At 37.8% G+C, this 26,848-nt stretch overlaps 1 protein-coding gene across 1 annotated transcript in view; it reads right to left on the bottom strand.

Annotated features, from left to right (window-relative positions):
• Positions 1-894: 894 nt before the first annotated feature.
• Positions 895-26,848, bottom strand: part of LOC124722255 (galanin receptor 2a-like) — a 152,115-nt gene continuing 126,161 nt past the window's right edge. The window contains exons 4-5 of the mRNA XM_047247444.1: positions 12,927-13,041; positions 895-1,320 (exon numbers count right to left, since the gene is read on the bottom strand). Of these exons, the coding sequence (XP_047103400.1) occupies positions 895-1,320; positions 12,927-13,041 (541 nt within the window). The remainder of the gene's footprint in view (positions 1,321-12,926; positions 13,042-26,848) is intronic.

Below are 26,848 nucleotides of genomic sequence, written 5' to 3'. Positions count from 1 at the left end.
AGGAACCTGGTAACGGCTGTGCGTCTTCCTTTTTGCTCAAATGCTGATCTTTCATGTTAAAGATGTTAGAAAACCAAGAAATATATCTGTATAATAAAAATCATAATATGCGATATGAGATACCAGTTGACAAGAAAGAAAAGAAGGAAGGGAAGGGGGGAGGGGGGGGGGAGAGGGAGGGGGGGGGAGAGAGAGAGAGAGAGAGAGAGAGAGAGAGAGAGAGAGAGAGAGAGAGAGAGAGAGAGAGAGAGAGTGTTTTCATGGAGTGCAGTTCATGCCTCAACCTGTAATATAAAAAAAAAAAAAAAAAATCATGTCGGTGTATTTATTTAATCTTAACTGTAACACTTTACGGCAGACATATGACTGGTTTGTCAAATATTTTGTAAAAACTGCTCTGTGTTGACACATGTGATACACACAGTAGGAAACCATGAGTACAGGTTTAAATCTAGTACTTTTCACTGTTGTGAAATAATGATTGCCCATATTTTCCATAGCAATTACATCTTTTATACTCACATATAGCAACAACTATTGATCATTGAACATACTTTCAATACGATCTTGCTGTGTGTGTAACATGTAAAATAAAAGAAAATGTTACACTAAAGTTGTTGTTGTGAAGCTTATTTTGTTACATTTCCTGCCGTGACATCTTTTTTGTATTTATAAAAATATTGAGAGAAAAGGAAGTTTTATGTTTTTATTTTAGTCTCTTTCATAGAATAAAGAGGTTAAGCCCAAGAAATAAATCACCAGGAAGAAAAGAACACTGTAAAACTCCAAGGGGCATACACAGAACAAGAAACAAAATGTATTTAATGCACACTGTTCTGTCATTTTATTATAATTATAATAGCAATTACAGGGATTTTTTAAGCATAATTCTCATCAGACCACTGTACTGTTGACAGAATCTGTGTTTTCCATTTCAGTGTGTCTGGTGACATCAGCATTGTATGTGCTCGATGATGAGGACAGTGTGTATCGCGGTCTGATGCTTGTCTGCTGTGTGATTGTGCCATGATGCAATCTGCTGCTTCTGAAACTGCTGCTCCTGTGTCTGGACAAATTTCTTCTGCAGCCAAGAGTCTCAAACTGTCTTTTCAGTGAACGACGGAAGTTTTTAGACATGAAAGAGTATATTACTGGATTAAAGCAGGCATGAATGACTGGCAGGATGTTGAACACAACCCTCATTGTGTACTCAGTTGGAGTAAAACTTTGTAGACCAATTTTAGTAAGCATGTTCATTATTATTCTTGGTCCCCAACATAGGAGGAAAAGTACTACTACCAAAATCAGCATTTTGATAACCTGGAAAAAAAGAAAATTAACATTTTAAATCCATACATCAGTGAAACTTTTCTTTACACTTGGAACTGGCTGCGGGAAAATACAATTCATTTTACCTGTCTATATTGTAAACTAGTTGTTATCAACATATATGTAATTCAAACTGGAGGTTATCAGGTTAGGGGAAAATGGAATAACATGCACACTACGACATTTAAATTTCACACACACACACACACACACACAAACTGATGAGAATGATACCACAAAATGACAAAGGCAAAGCATATAACACCTACAGCTCAGCATAGAAAAAAATATTTAAAGAGTGAACTTCTACTATAGCCAACTGAAGGCCAGGACAGAAAGGAATGAAAGTCAAAACACACTCTTACAAATATGGAGAAGAGTCGACAGAGGGAATAGGAAAATACTTGAAAGCAAAACAATAAAAAAATGCTGTGTAATTGAAAAGGCCATAGTATGTCAAGGTGAATAACTTGCACTGAATTCTGGTTGAAGGTTTTACTATATTGTTTGGACAATACTTTTATTATGAGCATTACTTTGTAGACCAAGAAAGACTGCTAGAATTGCCTTATTGTGTTGTTTAATGACATTTGTTCCATCTTTGCCCCTCTTATGTAATAAAGACCAACAAAAACATATAGAAACCATGACGTGTGTCAAAACTGTTGTCAAATTAACGTTAAACATCAGGTTCCATTTTCAGAAGTTTCTTTCCCATTTCCAGCAATTTCTTTTTTACTTGTGAAGGAAGAGGAAGAAATCACAAGTTGCAGAAAAGCTATTGGAGTTGACTATGAGAAAAGGATGTGAAGTTACAAGAGAACAACAATCTAAACAAAAATAGAGCACACTTGTAGAAAATAGAGGAGGAAAATGAAAAGCATAGGGTGAAATTATAAATAAAAAATAAGAAGCCTGACACAGGTGGAAAGAGAGGTACCTATCAAAGGTAAAGGTGAAGTAAAGGAGCAGGCAAAGAGGAAATTGACATTATGGGAACAAGATGCAAAATAACAAACATATGGTACTCTCAGAACAGCAGATCTCACAAAGTAAGAGATGGACATGGCGGAAACACACATTGTACAATGGAGACAGCAGGCAGAATGTAAAAGATCATCACAAGTTAAATCAAAACAGAGTATGAGAGACGAGTGTGTAATTTTTAATGAGTTTATGTCTGTCGGTTGTAAATACTTGCTGCAAGAGGGGAAGAGTCACCTTCACTATGTACAGGATAAAATTGTTATATTTTATGGCCAATTTCATTGTTACTTTTTGCCTGTTAGTATTATTTTCTGTCAGTGTTCTTTTGCCTTCTTTGGCTTGCAGTATGTTCTTATTTTTGTCTTATTTCATTGTTTTCCAGTGTTATGTTGAAGATGTAAATATAATTAGCAATTACGTTATTTTTACTGACCTCATTTTTATTTAAAGAGAAATCATTTATATTAAACCCATTAAATCTAATCAGTTAAAGAAAAAAATAGTTTTGTAACCAGACACCACTAAAAATATTAAGAGAAAGCATTGCCGTAACTTGAAAGTTCTCTTCTGAGACTTTATGCCAGCGATATGTGAGTACTTCACTGTAGTGTGAAACAGCCCCGCCCCCACCCCCCCCCCCCCTCCCCTCTGAGTCTAAACTCGAACATAGAAGACAGAAACTGACTTCAGCACAACACCAGACATTTTGCGATGTCCACAAATCTTGCTGGCATAAAAATTTGCTTTTCCACTACATTGTGAAGGATATTGTATCACTTTAGAATATCTTACACAGATGAGATCTGCCATTCTAGGTACACATAACAGACTCTTTGCAAAGTCAGTATTACTAGAGTTAACTATCTTCCCATAGTTGAAACAAGAACATAGAGCTGTGAACACAGACTTAATGAATGGATCTGTAGCCATAAAAGAAATTAGACTAATTCGAAAGTGCAATACAGGGCATTTCAGTATTTCCTTCACCTCTTTCTGAAGTATGCTTATTTCTTTCTGAATTATGCATATTTCTCAAAAGCTTACTAGTTTAATAGCAAAAAGTTATTTTTTGTACATTAATGAAGCAATCTTCGTGTTTAACTTATAAATACAGTTAATGTTTTATCCAGCTGCTATCAGTCAATCACAGAGAAAGATACAATTTCATTCAAACATTTTTATGGCAGTAAAACACAACACTGATTATTTATTTCAATATTTATACACTATTATTTTTACAGTTGATTGAATGAAGATTGAGGTAACAACATGATCCGTTGTGTAGGCTAGAACGTAAGTTAGGTTGAAAAGTATCAGATGCTATGTTGACTTAAGTGTTTGCAAAGCTATACTGCAGAATTCTGTGTTTTTCATGTTTATACTAGCGTACCATCAAACGGGGTGATTTTGGACACCGGGGCGAATTCAGACAGTTTGGCTTATTTGCTCTTTGCCACTGCGTAGAAACAAATAGTTACTTATTTTAATGTCTGTGCACCAGTTATTTTAAGCACAAGATTGCATTTATCACTTCCCACAACTTTTCTGTTGCGTCAATTTTTTCCATAGGGGAATAATTGATGAACAGTCTCAGTGTTAAAAATTCATGCATTATCGTAAAGTGGAAACTTTCTATTGTTGCGCCGAGCAGGAAGTTATTGTAACCATAATTCTTGATGCGCTCAGTAGCTAACAGCATTGAGACAATTTCTGTACAAGTTTGTCGAGTTTCTTGTGCAAGGTTATAAAATAATGACGGTTTTTGTAAAACTGTGTACTGTGTGGGGTGATTTTGGACAATGCCAAGAACGTATAAGAGCAGGAGAGGTGCTACAGTACGGTGTAATTATGACCCAGAACTTTTAGATAAAGATGTTCGTGATATTCAGAGTGGTAAATTATCATACAGAAAAGATTCAGATTTGTATGGTATGCCTAAATCAACACTAAAAAACAAAGTGCAAAAAGCACATCCGAAAAAAATGGGAGGACAGCCAGTGCTAAATAAAGAAGAAGAAGAAGAAGAAAAGAAGAAGAAGAAATGTTGAAGCAAGGTATCTTGAGGGCTGCACATTGCCGATTTCCCTTCACTAAATAAGATATTAGATATTTAGTTAAAGGCTACCTTGATAAATCTGGCTGAAAAGAGAAGAAAAGAAGAAGAAGAAATGTTGAAGCAAGGTATCTTGAGGGCTGCACATTGCCGATATCCCTTCACTAAATAAGATATTAGATATTTAGTTAAAGGCTACCTTGATAAATCTGGCTGAAAAGAGAAGAAATTTCGTAATAATTTGCCAGGAGAAGAATGGGTGCATTTATTCCTCAAATGACAGTCAGAAGAGCTTTCTGTTCACTTAAGCAAAAATATTAAACGAGCTGGTCCAGAACTTATCTGTAATACATAAAATTCATTATATCGTTCTATATCACTTATTTGTAACAAAGGGCTACCTTAAAATGTGTAAAATGTCACCAAAATCAAATAAAAAGCATGTAGAATTTTTAAAAAAGGCAGTAACTGTCCGAATTAGCCCTCTATATTCTGTAACTTCGGACAGAGATTTAAAAAACACGTGTCCCAAATCACCCCAATCCATGGGGTGACTTCGGACACTTTATTTAACTGCCTCAGATAAATATACCTACACATACACTTTCTGGTTATGGGATATTTTATTCGTTTCACTTATACCCTACCACTTCCATAACAATCAATTTAATCTAACAATATATACAAAAGTTACAATCAAAATAACGACAAAACTGTCCGAAATCACCCTGTTTGGCGGTACTACCAAAGTATCTAGTTTGATTGATGCATAACATCAAAGAACTCTCAAAAACAGGGAAATATCACCTCAGCAACTAAAACTGCTACAGGAATACAGTCCGCATGACGACATATCTAGAGTGATAGTTCTTTATTTGGGAAATCAACTGTTATTTTAAAATTATATGCAATTTTCAAATTTGAGAAGATAGATAAAATCAAATTTCACCATTCAGTAATTATCATTTACCAATGTTAGTGAACTCCCATCCTCAGATTTACAACATTTTTATGTAGGAACAGGAAAAATGTCAAATTTAGTGACAATTTATAAAAACCACCACTTTCGCATTGCATTGTTAAAATTCAAAGAGTTCACATTATTTTCTGCTTTGTCATTTCTGCAGGATTTTCATATCCCTAGACTAATCAGATGAAATCGACATTCCTTGCAGATGTATCAGCAAAAGACGTCATGTAACGGGATACTGTATGTCATTGGTACAGATAGTTGTTCTGCAGCTATTCATTATAAATCAGCCTGCAGAGAGACCACTTTGATATTTAATATAACCTGCAACTACATTTCCTTCAGTATTCTCAAACAGTATTATAAAATGACAGACAACAATCAGCAATGATGACACTAAAGCTGCTAGCATGACACCAAATTGATTGTTTACAAAGCTGGAAAAACTTACACTGTTTACCTTAACACTGCTGACTTGGACTAATTCTGACCGAGGAAGACCAGTCAAAATAAAAGTGAACAAATAGTATTGAGTATATGTTGTAGCCTTATAGTCTGCTGTGATTGGGTGACAGATTTGTTTGCATTATGTTTTGTATGAGCTGAATAAGGGATACAAATGCAAAGGATGAAATGAAATTATCATGGAGCATTTACATATCAGTTTTCAGAGTCGTTTAAAGCACTTTTGTGCTTAATGAACTGTAGAACCTATGGCTTTTCTACTGCAACAATAGAGCATATCTTATTCTTAATAATTAGGTGTAAATAGAACCTCTCAGTAGAGACAGGTTCGAGAGTTTTTGTTAGAGGCTGAGCAGCAGTGGCATAAATCAACAGGGTAAGTTATATATCTGTCGACATCCACACATTGTCACAACTGCTGTGATCACATTGCTGAGATTTCTCCAAAAATGTACAAATTTTGTATCATTGTTCAATATTTAATCCTCAGTGGCTGATGTTGGAAAAGATATGCTAAAAAATATAGATAAGTAATAGTTCTACGGAAAGAAAGACAACTGAAAAGATAAATTTTCAGCAGACACTTTGTGTATGAAAAGAAAAGGTAACCACTTGCCCTGAAGAAATAACTGAAAAACAATGCTGTACTTGAGTATTTCCACTCCCTTATTTTTTTCCCCTACCTGAGTTGTCAAACTCAACACAATAACACCTGATATAGCAATCTTACTGTGATAAAGAACATGAAATTAATGCATGAGTTATATGTCAAAATATCATGAGGCTAAGAGTTTGCTGTACAAGAATTAAATATTCCAACAACAACAGCCTTCATTCACCTGTAAACGATTTTGGCAGAATATGTATGCTTTAAGATCAGCTTTGAAGCTTCTCCAAGAAGGAAAAAGAATGGAGCACAAGCTGGATCTATAAAATGCTGAAAAGATCAGCCTATAAATCCTCCCCCCCTTTTTTTACTAGCTTTGTGGGTGCTCTGAAGAACAACACTAGTTTGTAAGCTGTCTACATTATACAGTGAGCTGTTATCTCTGTTCATTCCACTGTTTGTATTCCACTCAGTATTTTCCAAGAAATATCAATGTTGACATGAGATTACCAATGTGCAATGTGCTTTACCAGCCATGACAAACTGTGAAAGCTGGATGAAGAGTGATCCGTGCCAAACTGTGATGGCATTACATTAAGAGAGTGTGCTTTATTTCAAATTTCCTCACCATTTACAATAATTTGAAAAACTCAAGAATATCCCATGTATCCAATAAACAACAAATGTTGTTACAAGAAAATGGGCCTTTATCTTCTCTAAAGTTTCATATATTTTAAATATGTAGGCAAAAGTAATGGTTTGTGATGGAATATGGAAAATACATTTTAGATGAGGACATTAAACTTGTTGAACCCATTAGTATTTGAGATTAGTAAGTGCTGTGTTGGTGGCAGATTTCACCCTCTTTCTTCTCTTACCATCTTCCAACACATATGTGACACCACACTACACTTACACCCATTACAGTCACCTATTCTATTCTTAACAATTACACTTAACAAACACACACTGCACGCAATTCGTCAAGGAAAGGTGCCTATGGGTGCAAAGGATAGAATATACTTTTCCAGTTCAGGTGGCTGAACCTAACCTTTGGGATTTCACAGCTAGTTGTATCATACAACTTTACTTTTGTTGCACAATGGTTTGACAGTGATGCAGTAAACATAACACTTCTTGAAACTGACCATTCAACCAAGAAGTTAATCATGAATCATATTGCACCTGGTGTTGGGATTCAGCAGCTATTCTTAACTGTTAGTGAGACACTATGAGAGCAATGTGACAACTTTTTGGTCTGGCAGTGTAATACAGTAGTTGTTAGATAAAAATGCACTTATGTTTCAACATCGTCCTCTTATGGCGGTGCACTTTACTTTTCCAATTAGGAGAGTCCACCCCTGAAGATTTATTTTGGAGGGAGTGTAAAATAGCCACTAATGGTTCTCATAGTCTCTTCATTTGACTTGAAACATTTTTTCAGCCACAAATTTCCTTAAATGTGAAAATACAAGGGCTATTCAGAAAGTAACTTGGTTTTTAGAATTAAAAAAAAAAAAAAAAGAAAAAAGAAATGAAACTTATTTTATTACTTACGTTTGAAATGCACATTGTTCAGTTATTTCTCAACATAATTTCCGTACAAATTAATGCACTTATCATAATGATACACCAACTTGTTAATACCATCATTGTAGAATGTTGCCACCTGAGACTTCAACTCTGTTTGGACACCTTTGTACAGTTTCTTGTCATCATCGAAGCCCTGTGTTGCAGGCCAGGTCTTCATGTGTGGAAACAAGTGGAAATTGTTCACAGTAAGTTCCAGAATGTGCAGTGGACGACTAAAATGCTCCCAACCAAAGCCATTCAAGATCCTTTGAGTCTAAATCACTGTGTGAGGTCATGTATTGTCATGAATGAAAACAAACCTTGGAATGTAACTTTCCTTGATGTTTTGATTTATATCACTCTCCTCGATTTCTTTAATGTTTCACATGTGCAAATATTATCACTGATTTTCTCCACCAGTTCAGCACTGACAATTTTCTGGGCCACTTCACACTTTCTCCTGAAGATTAGTATGGCTGGCCATTGTTAAATGTGATGCACTATTGTCTCACTTCAGCTTCACTCAGTTCATCATTTCCATACATTATACAAACTTCCTGACAAATCTCAATTGGCCTCAGTTTTTTGGAGAACAAGAACGCGTGTGTGCGCGCGCGCAGTTCATGGACTAGTCTTTGTAAATCATCTTCTGACTATGTTGTGATTACTTGGTCATCTACAGCAAATAAGTCCACCTTTGGTACTGCTCTGTATTAGATTTCAGAGCCAAGACTTTCTTTACAGTTACAAATAACAATTTATATGTAAAACTTAAACAACAGTGCAGATGATAAAGGACATGCTTATCTGAAGTATTGGTTTACAGTTATTTGCTTTTTTCCCACATTACCTCTGCTTTATTGTTTCTCTTGGGCCAGAGATTTCTAACAGCATTTAACATATGGGCTGGAACTCCTTTCTCTTTCATAATTTCCAATAGTTTTTGTCTACTGACTCCAAGAAAAGTTTTAGCATGCCATAATTTTTGACTGTTAGAAATGTAGGTTTGTTGAATTCTTTTTGTTTTCCAGTTAACTAGATTATGTTATAGACTCAATATGTATAGGCTCTTCCTCCTAAAAAGCCATGTTGGTTGTTTAATAGCATAAGGGAGGCTGTTTGATAATACTTCATATATCATCATCATGATGGACAAAATGCTATAATGGTGCCTTAATTGATATAACATGGTGTCTCCTTAGTCTTTAAAAATGTGGGGCTAAAATCATACCACTTGGTGTAGAGTAAAAGTTGTTAAAATATCTAGGGTATAGATTGATGATTTTGACTAGGAGAACTTCATTTGTACTGAGGCACAGTATCATGTATCAGATATTAAATTGCCAATTACTCTACTCATACCATCCCCATCATGTGTAGGACTTCAACAATGCAGAATTGCCTTCCAACTGCATTTCTGCTCTGCCACAATTTATTATTAAACATAATTATCTTCTTTTAAAGAACAGATTCAGCTGAGATGGGATTTTTAATTCCATAACTGATGTGTTTGGACTTACTGTAATGTTTATAATGCACACTTCACAATATCAGCAGTACATCTTACTGAGTATCCATGTGAGATCACTCTCTCATGGTGTAAATGGACCTTAATTCTTGCTACATACATTAACATTTATGAAGTATCTTCACTTGTAGCAAAGTGTTCTTCCTGATCTTTTATAAGATGTCTCATTTTAACTGTGGCTGAAAATTTGGTTAATACACTAGTGCATAGTCCTAGATCACTGGACTTATTCCATGGATTCCTGCATTTTTGGTCATGTAAAATACCTCATGCACATGGCTCACATTACAACACTGGAAAATTGGGAATGTTGCTTTGAAGGATAAACTGATGGAAAACACAGGAGAGCAACAGAAGATTCACAGATTATTGCAGAGACATGCTATATAATATATGGACACAAGAACAGCATTCTGAACACTTTTTTCTGTAACATTATGTTGATGAATTGATTACAAGTTTCTATGGAACTCAGAAATAGGTGTCACTATTTCAAAATTGGATAATTTGTGGAACCATTGTATACTGGAACTTTCTTGCTTGTTTATGTGTCTCCTTTTCACTTTCCTATAATTAACAGTTATTTATGAAGCACATGCATGAAAATAGATTAAGGAAAGGCAAACCTACATTTCTAGCGCCAGGTTGAGATTCATAGGAAGAATTCTAAGAAAATGTGACTCATCGACGAAAGAAGTAGCTTACAAAACGCTTGTTCGTCCGATTCTTGAGTATTGCTTATCAGTATGGGACCCTTACCAGGTTGGATTAATAGAAGAGATAGACATGATCCAGCGAAAAGCAGCGCGATTCGTCATGGGGACATTTAGTCAGCGCGAGAGCGTTACGGAGATGCTGAACAAGCTCCAGTGGCGGACACTTCAAGAAAGGCGTTACGCAATACGGAGAGGTTTATTATCGAAATTACGAGAGAGCACATTCCGGGAAGAGATGGGCAACATATTACTACCGCCCACATATATCTCGTGTAATGATCACAATGAAAAGATCCAAGAAATTAGAGCAAATACGGAGACTTACAAGCAGTCGTTCTTCCCACGCACAATTCGTGAATGGAACAGGGAAGGGGGGATCAGATAGTGGTACAATAAGTACCCTCCGCCACACACCGTAAGGTGGCTCGCGGAGTATAGATGTAGATGTAGACTTAGAGAAAGCTTTTGACCATGTTGACTGGAATACTCTCTTTCAAATTCTGAAGGTGGCAGGGGTAAAATACAGGGAGTGAAAGGCTATTTACAATTTGTATAGAAACCAGATGACAGTTATAAGAGTTAAGGGGCATGAAAGGGAAGTAGTGGTTGGGAAGGGAGTGAGACAGGGTTGTAGCCTATCCCCGATGTTATTCAATCTGTATATTGAGTAAGCAGGAAGGGAAACAAAAGAAAAATTCAGAGTAGGAATTAAAATCCATGGAGAAGAAATAAAAACTTTGAGGTTCGCCGATGACATTGTAATTCTGTCAGAGACAGCAAAGGACCTGGAAGAGCAGCTGAACGGGATGGACATGGTCTTGAAAGGAGGATATAAGATGAACATCAACAAAAGCAAAACAGGAATAATGGAATGTAGTCAAATTAAATTGGGTGATACTGTGGGAATTAGATTAGGAAATGAGACACTTAAAGAAGTAAGTGAGTATTGCTATTTGGAGAGCAAAATAACTGATGATGGTCGAAGTAGAGAGGGTATAAAAAGTAGACTGGCAATGGCAAGGAAAACGTTTCTGAAGAAGAGAAATTTGTTAACATCGAGTATAGATTTAAGTGTCAGGAAGTCGGTTCTGAAAGTATTTGTATGGAGTGTAACCATGTATGGAAGGGAAATGTGGACAATAAATAGTTTAGGCAAGAAGAGAATAGAAGCTTTCGAAATGTGGTGCTACAGGAGAATGCTGAAGATTAGATGGGTAGAGCACATAACTAATGAGGAGGTATTGAATAGAATTGTAGAGAAGAGAAATTTCTGGCACAACTTGACTAGAAGAAGGGATCGGTTGGTAGGGCATATTCTGAGGCATCGAGGGATCACCAATTTAGTATTAGAGGGCAGCATGGAGGGCAAAAATCGTAGAGGGAGACCAAGAGATGAATAGACTAAACAGATTCAGAAGGATGTAGGTTGCAGTAGTTACTGGGAGATGAAGAAGCTTGCACAGGATAGAGTGGCATGGAGAGCTGCATCAAACCAGTCTCTGCACTGAAGACCACAACAACAACATGCTATAAGAATTGTTCTAAGAAGTGTCCTGATAGAAGTTTGACTTCTGATGACAAGGGCCACAAGTGTTCAAAAAAGCTTGAACTATAATATTAAACTAATCTGGCATCTCAGTGTTTTCTAGTTTTAGTGTTTTGTAGATGTCTGTAACAGAGAGTTTTTTCATATGAATATGTCTTCATATTTCTATAACTGAGCATCACTTACTTAATGTATCTTGTATAATACATATCTCTAAAATTGAATTAAATCACATATCATATTTTCCTTTAACAACAAAGAAGGAAGTTTGTATCATAAGTAATTTTTATAAGTATTTTTCTTCCATTCAAGTTGCTGAAATATTTATTTTGGGCACAAACAAGAAACAATTGTGCATTGATCTACACATGTTGGGACAACCGCCAATTGCAGCCAGACTCACTGCCATCAGCTATTTTAAACCAGCAAACCTAAAGTGGCTCTAAATGTTTACTAAGTCATTAAAAGAGGTTGCAAGAACCAGTTTGCAGTGACAGAAAGACTTGCCAGCCTAATAACTGTAGAGAGGATCTCCTGACCAATTATGCCATATGATCATCTCAATGTAAAATGAAAACTATTTTGTGGCAAAAATTTCCCTTGTGCTCAATTTGTGTTTGGAAGAAGTGTGTCAATTTCGTATAATATGAGGATAACTATTCCTTATACTGAAATCAAACTGAAGATTTGACGAGTGTTTTGTTTCAGTGCCATAAGATATACCAATCATTACTTGTGTTATGTCTTTTATTGAGCATCATAATAGATTTTACATGAGGAGAAAAACTTATTGTTGATTGTTTCGAAGTCATAATATGTTTAAATTCTTCAGAATTCAGAATACACCATATTTATTTTGGTACTTAATTACTGCATGTACGAGTACATATAATTATGCAGAGAAATAAATTATCTCCACTTGTAAAATTAAGTAAATGTTTATAAACTGACTGGATAAGTCTATACATCAGAATTAGAGATCAGTAACCAAAAAATCTGTGTTCACCTGAATTAAGTTTCAATGTCTTCTACTTTTTAATGATGTTTAATTGCATATGTTGAATTTTATGCAATGTATCTCTTGCCTCCAAGCCATGCACTAGAGAATTTTGTGAGTACTCAATCAGTGGTAGCATTTAGTTGAGTGATGTACCTGCTTCCTTGTGGCGCGTGCTGTGTCAGCCCTGTTTCGTCTTCTAGTCACTGTGTGTCTGCTGCTTTGTGAGGCTGTCAATGTGTTCTCTTGACGGCTGGAAATTCTGTTTGTGCTGAAAAGTACAGTCTTTTATTGAGTATGTTTATAATAGTTTTTTAAATAGATGACCTCTACATATTATGCTCACAGAGTATAGATGAAAATAATTTAGAATAAAAAATAAAGACACACTGTTTTAACCCTAAATACAAGAGTGACACTTTTAACTTAACATACTTTCATACTTTTTCTTAAAAACTGAGCAGAATGGTCTCCTGATTTAAAAAATTGCACCTTTAAACAAAGTTAACTCAACATACGCATCTATGATTGAAATGTAATTCTATTTATATTATGTGCAATGTCTTTGTTTCTTGTGGATTAAATGTTTTCAGTCATTTTACACAAACATGTCACGATGAGACTGAACGGCTAGCCAGCACTTTCCATCAGGAGTTTAAATTAACCATATGGCTGTGGAGCATCAGTGATTGCAAGTTATTACAAAACCATTTCATTTTCAGTCATAATCCCAAGCATGTTCAACAGCTATTACCAATTTTTATGGTAATGTCACCTTCAAATAATCAGCTGTACTGAGGGGCATATTATCACTGGTATATGTTGAAATACTAAATAAACAAAGACCTGTAAGACAAGCATGGTGAAATCTGTCTGGCTACATTGTCCTCAGTAATGTTGCACAGCTTAACATGCAGCTGTTGGTCAGCTTCTGGTATGGCGAAACTTGGTGTGTATCTCCGTCCATAAAACGACACAAAATAGCTGCAGTTTTCTAGTGTTATTTTTATTTATACAATTATTTGCTTAACAACTACTTTTTAATGATAACGACATGAAAGAACTACATCACAACAGTCAATATTAGCAGTTTGCAACTGATCAGTGTTGGCAATCCAGAATTGGCATTGCTTGTACGTTGTTGATGATTCTAGGCTTTCACATTTTGGATTACTCTCAATTTGCCCTTTCGGATGTGTGTACATTTTTTCCCATCATCCACTTGGTCCTTTTGGCCACTTGCCAGAAACTGACTCGTGGCATTCCCTCACCTGGGTAGTGTGTTACTAAAGTGGTGAAGAGGCTGATTCTTGCATGTGCATAAATTCATAACAATGGATCAAAAGTTTCTGGAGCTTTTGGCAGCATAAAACAATGCTACAGACACAACAGCAGGAACATATGAAACTGCAACTACTGCCAACTACTACAGCAGGAGCAGATGCAAGAGCTGTCAAGCGAGATGTAGAGCTGGTCCAAAACGCAAGCATGCAGCCAGTGGGGCGAACATCTGCAAGCAGCCATCACCCCTGTCTCCGCAGTTTTCTATGTCTCATGGCACTGTAGAGAGGTGGAAAAACTACTTGTGTAGATTTACGCTGTATTCAAGGTAAGAAACATGTCAGATCCCGCAGTCCTGAGTGCTTTGTTACTTAGCAGTAGTAACAGTTTGCACAAGATTGTGCAAAAGTATGGACCCTCCCTTTCTGTATCTACAGCAGATCACAAGATGCTACCCCACCTCAACATTGGATTCACTCCCATAGCCATTTAAGTCTTGTCCAAACTGTTGGCTTCATCATGGGCATCGCCAGTGTCCACTTTTTTTTGCATGTCTCAAGTGAGAGCTCTTAGCAGTACTGTGCCAGGGCAGGACAACGGAGTGATGAGTCAACATGCTGGTGTTTGCCACTACATTCTGGGTGCAGTACCTGACCAAGCATCAGTGCTTGCTTTAACCCTTGTGTTGGCAGAACCCGGCCGAGCACCTAATAACCTCTTGTTTGAATTAAATACCAGTGGTGTTACAACACAGTTCTAAGTTCACACAGAGGAAGTAATTTCTTTGGTTAACTGGGAAACCTATCAGAGTTTGGGCTCCATCTGTCTGCAGATGCCGCAGTGGCAGGTTATTTGATACAGCCAGCAAAAGATTCCTTTGGGAGGACAAACTGCTGTGTGGGCAGAATACTAGGATATGGAATGGCACATCACCTTGTTGATCATAACTTCACTGCCGGCTGTAAACATTTTTGGTTTAGATGCATTCACTGCATTCAGTTTTTGAGTACTGGATGATGTGAAGCTGGCATCAAGCTCAATACAATTCTAGATTTTAGAACCATTATCACAAAATTATCAGCAGTTATTCCGATTAATGTTGGGTATGGCTAAAGAGTTTAACATTCATATGTCACTCATGCAGTCCACTGTACCTATGCTGGATGCCATAAAGGCCAAATTATCCACATTACAGGTGTGTGGAGCAATTACACCAGTCTTTGATAGTTCTTGGTGACACTCATGGCCATTATAAAGAAAGAGAACAGGTTCATCAGAATTTTCAGTGATTTTAAGACCATGATTAATGCACAAAGTTGGATCGACATTTCCCCAGTTCCTTGACCAGGACCTTGCTTGAAAGTTAGCAGGGGCACAATATTTTACGTAGACTGATTTGAAGGATGCATACTTGCAGCTACCTCTAGATGCAGATACATGAGAAGCCTTGGTAAAAAAAGCATTTTAGAATGTTTCATTACAAGAGACAACGTTTTGGGGGTTGCCTCAGCAACAGTAAGTTTCCGAAGATACACGCAGCAACTAACTCAAGGCATTCCAAAGTGCATAAACTATTTAAATGACATTTAGGTGACTGGTGCTACCATGGGTGAACTCACGTAACTTGTAAACATTGTTTTAGCAGCTGTTAGAGAACAGACTGAATTGTAACCTGGAGTAATGCAAGATCCTGTGCAGTATTGGGGCATATGTTAAGCAGCAAAGGGATCATGCTGATGACAGAGCATATCAATGCTATTGAGAAACTGCTGGGTCAAAAATCTGAAAGAAATTGCAGTCTTTTCTGGTGAAAGTGATCTGCTACACAAAGTTCATTCCCCAGGCAACTCACCTTACACATCCAGTGACCTTGTAAGGGTAGAGATGTAAATGTGGCATTTGACGGATTGAATCTACCCCTATACTTTATGCTACAGCACAGTGTACCTCTTTGCTACAGTGCAGTGGCATCACTGATGGGGTGCCCCATAGTTCTGGAAGGTACAAGCTCGTTCTAGAGACTGGCTGGCGGTAGGCAGTCAGTTGCACTCGAGCCATACTTGTAGCCTTCATGTGAGCAGGATGTGAATATGTATGAGAGCACCATCATAAGAACTGTGTTAAAAATATTAATTCGTCAATTATGAAATATTTAATATGGAAAAGAAGACTGCACAGAAAAAGAATGTCAATGACTAACACATTCGATATTATGAATGAGGAGGATATGCAAGTGTAGTGCAAGCGCAGTTAGAAACCATGTGAAATTGATTTGCAATCAAGAAACAAATAAAATCAAGTGCTTCATACCAGTGTGTTATCTAATTGACAACATCAATCACTTTCCTAACTTTTTTATGGGATTGTTTCAAATTAGTTTGAATGAAGTAGATAGGACATGTGTTGTAATTTACACAGTAGAGACTCTAAATACAGTTGCATGTACTTTGAGAGTATGTTTGCCACTCAAAAAACTGGTTGTCTAGATGTTTGATAGCCTTGAAAATGTCAAGCAGCCGGAGTGAAACATTGAAAGCAAACTGAGATACATATAGGGGGCAGCTTACGTGTAACAACACATAACAACATGGACTGCATGATTCTCAGATGTGCTCATAAGAAGAACAAAGGAAGGAACAATTTTCTAAACATTTAGGATATGACAGAAGAGCTGCTACAAGAAAGAAGAAGAAGCCAGGCTACCTGATGATTAGCAGATCAAGCAGATGCCACATCACAAAAATCAGCAGCTAGCAGTACAGTGGCCAACAGCAGCAGCAGAAGTACAAAACAAGTTGCAAGTTGCTGTAAGCCATTAACCAAAAAATGATGCAGTAGAAATTGATAAATAGTGTGACAAAAAGTAATCAATGACAGGTGCTGTGTAGGCTATGAAGTATGTGAGTGACAAAACAGCGAAATTTTAGAGCAGTGAATATTGGTAAATTTGGGATCAGATACAGAAAAGTAGCAGTAAATTTCAAATAGTGTAAAATGAGCCAACATTGCATGTAGAGGAAATCAAACAGGAGAGTGTTTCAGAGGAGGCAAATATCAGTCAAATGTAGAGCAACAGGAAAACTGGTTACCAGGGAGTGAAATGAAACAAGAAAATGAATCCGATGGGGAGGAAAATCTGTTAATTAACTCAAAAAAATTATTCTTTGAAGATAGCATGGAGTGGGAAAGTGCAGGAATTCAGGCCACACCCCAAGTAGTTGGCACAAAAGCCATGATCACACCCAAAATGGAAAACTGAGAAGCTATGGAGGCAAGCAAAGATAGTTAGTACAACATTTTCGAAGAAACCCCAGAGCTAAGGGGAGGAACTGGTTTTGATTTACAACTAATGATGAAGGCAGTCAAGGAATTAGATGAAAAAATAGATAAGTGAGCAAAAGAAATGTAATGGTCACTAAACAGAAAAATAATTAAGCAAATAGAAGAAATTAAAAGTCAAACAAGGAAATTAAATCATTAATATTAAGCAAACTCAAATCAGACATTAAAGCACTTGAAGAAGATCAGGGAAAACAATTTGTGATTCACAAGTTTTGAGGCAAGATTTAAAGCATGGGAGGAAAAGATGGATAATGAATTAAAAAGAAAGGGAAGGAAGAACATGAAAAAGTAAACAATGAAATAAAATCACAATTCAGAAAACAGGCAATAGTAGTTAAACAAATAAAAGAACAACAAAAACAGATGCAGGATAACATAACACTAGAGATAAACACACTAGGGGTTTTGGCAAATATGATTGCACAAGGATGAGAAGAAACTAATAAATGAGTAGAAGAGGTTGAGAAGATGGTGAAAGTCACAGGGGAGATGGTAGCAGAAATGTAGAAAGTACAAAAAAAATATTGAGCAAAAGATCAAGCCGGTTGTAACTGAGAAACTAATTAGTGAAATAAAACATTAAGTGCCTAAACTGCAGTAGTGACCCTCAAGTGGAGTTCATAAACAGTTGTAAGTTCAGTAAATTCCACCACAAAGGCAAGCTACACCCTGCTGCATTTATAAGGAATTTCCAGAGATCATTACCAAAATTACAGGACAAAGAACTAAAATTGCTTACATCATAAATCAAATAGAGGGTGAAGCATATGACTGGGGCATATGGTTAGATATGGAACATTTAACCTATGCAGAATTTAAGAAGCTGCTCCTAAAAAAGTATTGGCCCAAGAACAAACAGGATGACATATTAATCTTTATATGGAATTTTCCATATTAAGAGAATGAGCAAGAACTTATAGTGAGTTCTTTGAAAAGGAATTAGAGAGGAATCAGATGAGAAAAATGTGGTGCAATTGGGGTGATACAAAGGCTGCCACGTGAAGTATGTAGTCATTTAATAGTAACGATTACTGACTCCGTGGGCCAGGCCAGGGTTATATTTGAGCAATTAGAGTGTGCAGATAGGCTGCCACAAGCGAACACAGACCATTCCAGTAGTGCAGCCCCACATCATGGGACATGCTGCTAACAGTAGTGGCAGAATGGACAGAGTGTTGTATTCTGCCAGCTCGTCTAATATAGGGTGCCTAGGAAAGCTGATTTCTAGGATCACTAGACAACAATTCAAGCAAATCATATTAATGGACTTTATTACAAAAGGAAATGATTAAAATGATTACAATAATTAACTTTGTGAGATACTGACATGTTTTAAGCAAGGGGTGATAGACAAACACAAGCAAGCTCTTCAGCAAATACAATTCCAATACAAGCAAAACAATACATTTCATAAGTCACTGCTGTAGCATTAATAGGATGGCTCGTCTTCAACTCAAGCTACAGCCAGACAGAGCGGTACTTATATTCCCTTGGCCTAGATGCCGCTTATGTCTTGCTGATGTCCTAGAGAGGGGTCTGTCAGTGTGCTATTGGCTGATGTCATCTCACAGCCCTCTCTGCTCTTCCTTTCTTGATTGTTGTGTTGGCACTTGACATTACGCCGGAACACAGAGAAATGGTAGAGGCCAAGAACATGGCAGTTATGCTTTCAGGTCTCATGATGATCAAAGGACAGGTAGAAAAGAGGAAGAAAGGTGCAGCTTGGACAAAGATAGCTGCAGTGGATGGAGGCAGAGAAGTGGAGCAGAACCTTCTGAGAATGGAGGAACGGAAAACATGTAGGTGTTTCAGGAGTGGCCCGACCTGAAATATACATGGCAGGGCCTGTAAACACAGACAATGAAGAAATAAATATTTATGCCATAAAGGCTGAACAGCTAAATGATGAACTAGAAGACCCACTAGAGGCCACAGTAAAAGATAAGGTGATAATTACTCCAATAATTGAAGTTAAAATACGTGGGTGTGCAACTAGGTCTGTAGTCAATTTGGGAAACCAGCTGCATGATATAGCTAACAACATATATAACGAGCTACTGAAATCAGGAAACAACATATGGAGTTTACAATAAAAGAAGCTGTTGATGGATATGGGAAAGTGGTGAATTGTCAAGTAATGGTGGAGGTTGAGACTGAAGGAGACATATACAGAATGGATGTGGTAGTCATACCTAATTTGCAAGAAGTCATTATAGAGTCAGACTGGTTGATGGACCACGAAGTAGAAATAAGTAGAGAAAATAAGGCGAGACTTTATGATGGAGAAAAAGAGAAGATAAGTTTCAATGACAAAATTACACTAGATAGAGTACTAGATTTTTCCCACGTTGCTAAGTAGCAACCTGTGAAGATGTAATGGAAAAGGAAAATTTAGTAAACCGCATCTGTCAGTACAAATGATGCAAGTGAGCTCACATGGGAAGAAGTCAGCAACAAAATACATGGAATTAAGAATATTGATAAAAGAGCAGCTGAAAGGCTATCCAAATTAATCAGAAGATACAGAAAAGTTTTTGGAAACAGATCCTGAATAATAAAAGGCTCAGCATATCATATAAAATTAAAGCTGCATAAGCCATATTTTATGCCATCTTATCCAATACTACATGCAAGAAAAGAAGTAGTAGAGAGGAAACTGCAGTAGATCCTAACAAATGAAGTAAGAGAGAGATCTAAAAGTCAATACAACAGCCTATTAGTTACTGTGGCTAAGAAGAGGGAGTGTAAGGCTTGTGTTGGGTGCATGACAAGCAAACAAGGTATCTGAACCAGAAAAGAAACAATCAAAGAACATAGACAAACTGTTGCACAAATTTAAACGAGCAAAGATGTTTACAAATCTGGACTTGATGTCTGAATACCATCAAATACTGCTAGACCCAGAGTCAAGGCCATTTACAGCATTTTCGTACAAGGGAAGATATTATCAATATAGAGTGCTGCCTTTTGGACTGAACATATCCCTGTCTGATTTTATTACAATGCTAGACCAAATGCTAGGAGAAGATTTGCTTAAGAAAATTATGATATATTTAGATGACATGTTTGTAGCCAGTGAAATGTGGGAGGATGACTTAAGGACTCTGGAGGAAATGTTAGAAAGTTGTGAATGTGCAGGTGCCATCGTTAATTTTCAGAAGTCAGAATTCAGAAGACTGGAAATACCTTTCATGGGACATATTATTGGGCCAGAAGGAATAAAACCACGACCCAGAGAAGCTGACAGCAATAAGAAATTTTCAGATACCGATAAACAGGAAGCAGGTGATAAGTTTTATTGGTCTCTGTGGATTCTACTGTTGATTCATTGGTGAGCAAACATTAAATAGCAAAGCACTGCATAGATGGCTGAAGAAAAGCAATGCATTGTCATGGACAGAGGAGGGTACTGCGGATTTTGCAAAAATAAAACAAAAACTTTGTAATGCTCCAAAATAGCTCATCCAGATATGTCAAAGGCATTTTACTTGGGGTGTGATGCTTTGGATTATGGACTAGAGGTCCATTTATATAAAAAACATGAGAAAAAAGGAAAGGAATAATTAGAACCATTGCTTTTGGTAGTCAGGTGTTGAATGAACAAGAACAGAAGTAGTCAATAATGGAGAAGGAAGCATCAGAAGTAGTGTATCATTTTGCTAAATTTAGACATTATTTGAGAAGACGAAAATTTATTGTAGTAACAGATCACAAGGCTTTGTCATCTATGTTAACATGCAGACTGTGGCATAACAGATCAATGTGATGGATGCTTGCTCCATGAGAATCTAATTTCGATATTCAATGCATACCAAGAACTTCACAGACAGTGCCAGATGCGCTATCTCAAATGCATATAGGATTAGAAGAACATTTTGCACCTCCTTTGCCAACAAAAAGCAAGATTTATCTGATAAAAGGGGTTATACAGGAAGGGGCAGCGTGCAGAGTAGTAAGGAACATCTAAGAGAGCAAAACGAGGGTGAAAAGTTAGTGCTACTTAAAAGTAAGTAGAATAGCACTGGGGAAGACAAGATCATGGCATATTACCTCTTGCATGATGGAGTGTTATGCCATAGAAACAATGTAAATGAGGAGGAATGGAGGGTGTGCATTCTGGAACAAAGTATAACGTTCATAATATGGTATACCAATCTCAGCTGTGGACATTTTGGTCTCAGGAAATATATGGAAAAATCATGGCAAGATTGCTAGTTTTTTGACATGACAAGATGGATAAAGAAACTGTTGAAGAATTATGAGACATGTCAGAAAACGAAGGCTGTTACAGTACAGCACAAAGGGTTTGTGCATGTAGTACTGCCAAAGGAACCCAAGGAAGCAATTGCGGTAAATCTCCTGGGCCCACTCCCGAAATCTAGTGGTGCAATGACATATGTATTTGTGGCAATTGAGTTAGTCTCTCAATACTTTGAGGAAAGCAGCAGGAGGTGAAGTTGGAAAAAAAGTTGGCCAAAGTCTATTTTCATAATTCATGCCTACCAAAGTACATAATAATAAGTGACAATGGGAGTCAGTTCACTAGAAAGGCATGGACCAATGTGTTGAAGCAATATAGAGTAGACCCAACAGATAGAGCAGGTTTCACAATTCGCATTACACACTTCTAGAGGTTTTAGAGGGAACTTATCAAGTTTTTCATAGGAACCCATGTCCAGAAACATTTGTTTCCATTTTACGAGGAAACAACACAAACAGATTTCACTCCTATTAATTGCAGTGTTACAACAGCTGTTTGATATGATGACCACCATGTTCAAATGGTTCAAATGGCTCTGATCACTATGGAACTTAACATCTGAGGCCATTAGTCCCCTAGAACTTAGAAGTACTTAAACCTAACTAATCTAGCGACATCACACACAGCCATGCCCGAGGCAGGATTCAAACCTGTGACCGTAGTGGTCTCGCGGTTCCAGACTGAAGTGCCTAGAACCTCTCGGCCACTCCAGCCGGCCACCATGTTCAGTGCACACAGTTTATCTGCACATCAAGTTTGCACAAACTCTGTCCAAAATGTGTGATGTATGGATAATGACATCTGCTGCACCCATGATCCATACAATTAGATCTTCCTCTGACTGGACAGGGGTCTCATAAACAAGAATCTTCATGTGGCCCCACAAGAAAATGTCCAAAGGATTAAATCGGGGAATCTTGGTGGCCAAGCTTGTGGTCCACCTCGACTGATCCACCTATCCCTGTAGATTATGTTCAAATGATTTTGGACGAGAACTGTAAAATATACTGCCACACCATCATGCTGGAACCACAACTTGTTCTGAATCTCCAATGGCACATCTTCCAAAAACTCCACCAGCACCTGCTGCAGGAACATCAAGTACCTGGCACCCATTAGGTGGGGTGGAAGGATGTATGGCCCAATCACATGACCATCATAGATACTTGTCCAGGCACTGATGCCAAAGGAGTGTTGAAATCTTTGTGTACATGTGGCTTTGGGGTTTTCTTGATCCCGAATGTGGCTATTTCAAGTATTCAAAACACAGTCTCTGTTGAAATGTACTTCATCGGTGAACAAAATTTACCTTGGAAACCAGCACGTACTGCAGCCTACATCCTTCTGAATCTGCTTAATGTATTCATCTCTTGGTCTCCCTCTAAGATTTTTACCCTCCACGCTGCCCTCCAATACTAAATTGGTGATCCCTTGGTGCCTCAGAACATGTCCTACCAACCGATCCCTGCTTCTAATCAAGTTGTGCCACAAACTCCTCTTCCCCACAATCCTATTCAGTACCTCCTCATTAGTTATGTGGTCTACCCATCTAATCTTCAGCATTCTTCTGTAGCACCACATTTCGAAAGCTTCTATTCTCTTCTTGTCTGAACTATTTATCATCCATGTTTCACTTCCATACATGGTTACACTCCATACAAATACTTTCAGAAACGACTTCCTGACACTTAAATCTATACTCAATGTTAACAAATTTCTCTCCTTCAGAAATGCTTTCCTTGCCATTGCCAGTCTACATTTTATATCCCCTCTACTTCGACCATCATCAGTTATTTTGCTCCCCAAAAAGCAATACACATTTACTACTTCAAGTGTCTCATTTTCTAATCTAATTCCCTCAGCATCACCCGACTTAATTCGACTACATTCCATTATCCTTGTTTTGCTTTTGTTGATGTTCATCTTATATCCTCCTTTCAAGACATTGTCCATTCCGTTCAACTGTTCCTCCAAGTCGTTTGCTGTCTCTGACAGAATTACAATGTCATCGGCGAACCTTAAAGTTTTTACTTCTTCTCCATGGATTTTAATACCCACTCCGAATTTTTCTTTTGTTTCCTTTACTGTTTGCTCAATATACATATTGAACAACACCGGGGAGAGGATACAACCCTGTCTCACTCCCTTCCCAACCACTGCTTCCTTTTCATGTCCCTTGACTCATATAACTGCCATCTGGTTTCTGTACAAATTGTAAATAGCCTTTCGCTCCCTATATTTTACCCCTGCCACCTTCAGCATTTCAAAGAGAGTATTCTAGTCAACATTCTCAAAAGCTTTCTCTAAGTCTACAAATGCTAGAAACGTAGGGTTGTCTTTTCTTAATCTAGCTTCTAAAATAAGTCGTAGGGTCAGTATTGTCTCACGTGTTCCAACATTTCCACGGAATCCAAACTGATCTTCCCCGAGGTCTGCTTCTACCAGTATTTCCTTTCGTCTGTAAAGAATTCGCGTTAGTATTTTGCAGCTGTGACTTATTAAACTGTTAGTTCGGTAATTTTCACATCTGTCAACGCCTACTTTCTTTGGGATTGGAATTATTATATTCTTCTTAAAGTCTGAGAGTGTTTCGCCTGTCTCATACATTTTGCTCACCAGATGGTAGAGTCTTGTCAGGACTGGATCTCCCAAGGCCGTCAGTAGCTCTAATGGAATGTTGTCTACTCCTGGGGCCTTGTTTCGACACAGGTCTTTCAGTGCTCTGTCAAACTCTTCACGCAGTATCATATCTCCCTATTCGTCTTCGTCTACATCCTCTTCCATTTCCATAATATTGTCCTCAAGCACATCGCCCTTGTATAGACCCTCCATATACTCCTTTCACCTTTCTGCTTTCCCTTCTTTGCTTAGAACTGGGTTTCCGTCTGAGCTCTTGACATTCATACAAGTGGTCCTCTTTTCTTTAATTTTCCTGTAGGCGGTATCTATCTTACCTCTAGTGATATAAGCCTCTACATCTTTACATTTGTCCTCCAAACATCCCTGCTTAGCCATTCTGCACTTCCTATCGATCTCTTTTTTGAGACGTTTGTATTCCTTTTTGCCTGCTTCATTTACTGCGTTTTTATATTTTCTCCTTTCATCAATTAAATTCAATATTTATTCTGTCACCCAAGGATTTCTACTAGCCCTCGTCTTTTTACCTACTTGATCCTCTGCTGCCTTCACTACTTCATCCCTCAAAGCTGCCCATTCTTCTTCTAATGTATTTCTTTCCCCCGGGATGGTTCCTTTGAAAGGGCACGGCCGATTTTCCTTCCCCATCCTTCCCTCACCCGAGCTTGTGCTCCGTCTCTAATGACCTCGTTGTCGACGGGACGTTAAACACTAATCTCCTCCTCCTCCTCCTCCTTCTTTCCCCCATTCTTGTCAATTGTTCCCTTATGCTCTCCCTGAATCTCTGTACAACCTCTGGTTTAGTCCGTTTATCCAGGTCCCATCTCCTTAAATTCCCACCTTTTTGCAGTTTCTTCAGTTTTAATCTACAGTTCATAACCAATAGATTGTTTTCAGAGTCCACATCTACCCCTGGAAATGTCTTACAATTTAAAACCTGGTTCCTAAATCTCTGTCTTACCATTATATAATCTATCTGAAACCTGTCAGTATCTCCAGGCTTCTTCCATGTATACAACCTTCTTTTATGATTCTTGAACCAAGTGTTAGCTATGATTAAGTTGTGCTCTGTGCAAAATTCCACCAGGCGGCTTCCTCTTTCATTTCTTACCCCCAATCCATATTCATATACTATGTTTCCTTCTCTTCCTTTTCCTACTATCGAATTCCAGTCACGCATGACTATTAAATTTTCGTCTCCCTTCACTATCTGAATAATTTCTTTTATCTCATCATACATTTCTTCAATTTCTTCGTCATCTGCAGAGCTAGTTGGCATATAAACTTGTACTACTGTAGTAGGCGTGGGCTTCATGTCTATCTTGGCCACAATAATGCATTCACTATGCTGTTTGTAGTAGCTTACCTGCGTTCCTATTGTTTTATTCATTATTAAACCTACTCCTGCATTACCCCTATTTGATTTTGTTTTTATAACCCTGTATTCACCTGATCAAAAATCTTGTTCCTCCTGCCACCGATCTTCACTAAGTCCCACTATATCTAACTTTAACCTATCCATTTCGCTTTTTAAATTTTCTAACCTACCTGCCCGATTAAGGGATCTGACATTCCACGCTCCGATCCGTAGAACGCCAGTTTTCTTTCTCCTGATAACAACATCCTCCCGAGTAGTCCCTGCCCGGAGGTCCAAAAGGGGGACTATTTTATCTCTGGAATATTTTACCCGAGAGGACGCCATCGTCATTTATCCATAAGTAAAGCTCCATGCCCTCGGGAAAAATTACGGCCGTAGTTTCCCCTTACTTTCAGCCATTCGCATTACCAGCAAGGCCGTTTTGGTTAGTGTTCCAAAGCCAGATTAGTCAATCATCCAGACTGTTGCCCCTGCAACTACTGAAAAGGCTGCTGCCCCTCTTCAGGAACCATACGTTTGTCTGGCCTCTCAACAAATACCTCTCCGTTGTGGTTGCACCTACGGTACGGCTATCTGTATCGCTGAGGCACACAAGCCTCCCCACGGCAAGGTCTATGGTTTAAGGGGGGGGGGGTCACATCAGATACACAACGAAAAAAATCGTTTGGTTTAAACGATGTTAGCGCAATAGGTTGAATCTGTGAATGCTAAAAGAGACTTAGCTCCGAGCAGGTTTCTTCTTGCTGCATTCTTCTTAATAGCCACCCATTTAGCATTCATGTTTAGACACCTGATCCCAATCAAAGTCCTCGGTTTCACATACAAGGAAATGGCTTTTGTTAATTTTGTCAAAGTGTGACTATATGAGTATTTCCATAACCTATTTGTACTTCAAAATCCTCTCTCTGTGGAAAGCTGCGAAAATATGCTGGAACTCGAGTAATGTACCCGGCCACTCAGGTGATGGATATGAGATCTCGTTTTGAAATCACAGTCGCCTAGTCTTGATCCGCGATTTGTTTTTTCGCAGATTTGGCCTCCCAGTGAACTGTCCATGATCTTGCATTTGAAGGCACGGCTAGGTACTGTGTGCTGTATCTTCAGTGAGACATACTGAACTGTTGTTGTCAATATTTAGTTAGGAACCATTCTCTGGGCTTCTATTTTGAAGTTGTTACC

Source organism: Schistocerca piceifrons, chromosome X (assembly GCF_021461385.2).
Source record: "Schistocerca piceifrons isolate TAMUIC-IGC-003096 chromosome X, iqSchPice1.1, whole genome shotgun sequence".
Lineage (NCBI taxonomy): Eukaryota > Metazoa > Arthropoda > Insecta > Orthoptera > Acrididae > Schistocerca > Schistocerca piceifrons.
This window is presented reverse-complemented; position numbering and strand designations above follow the sequence as displayed.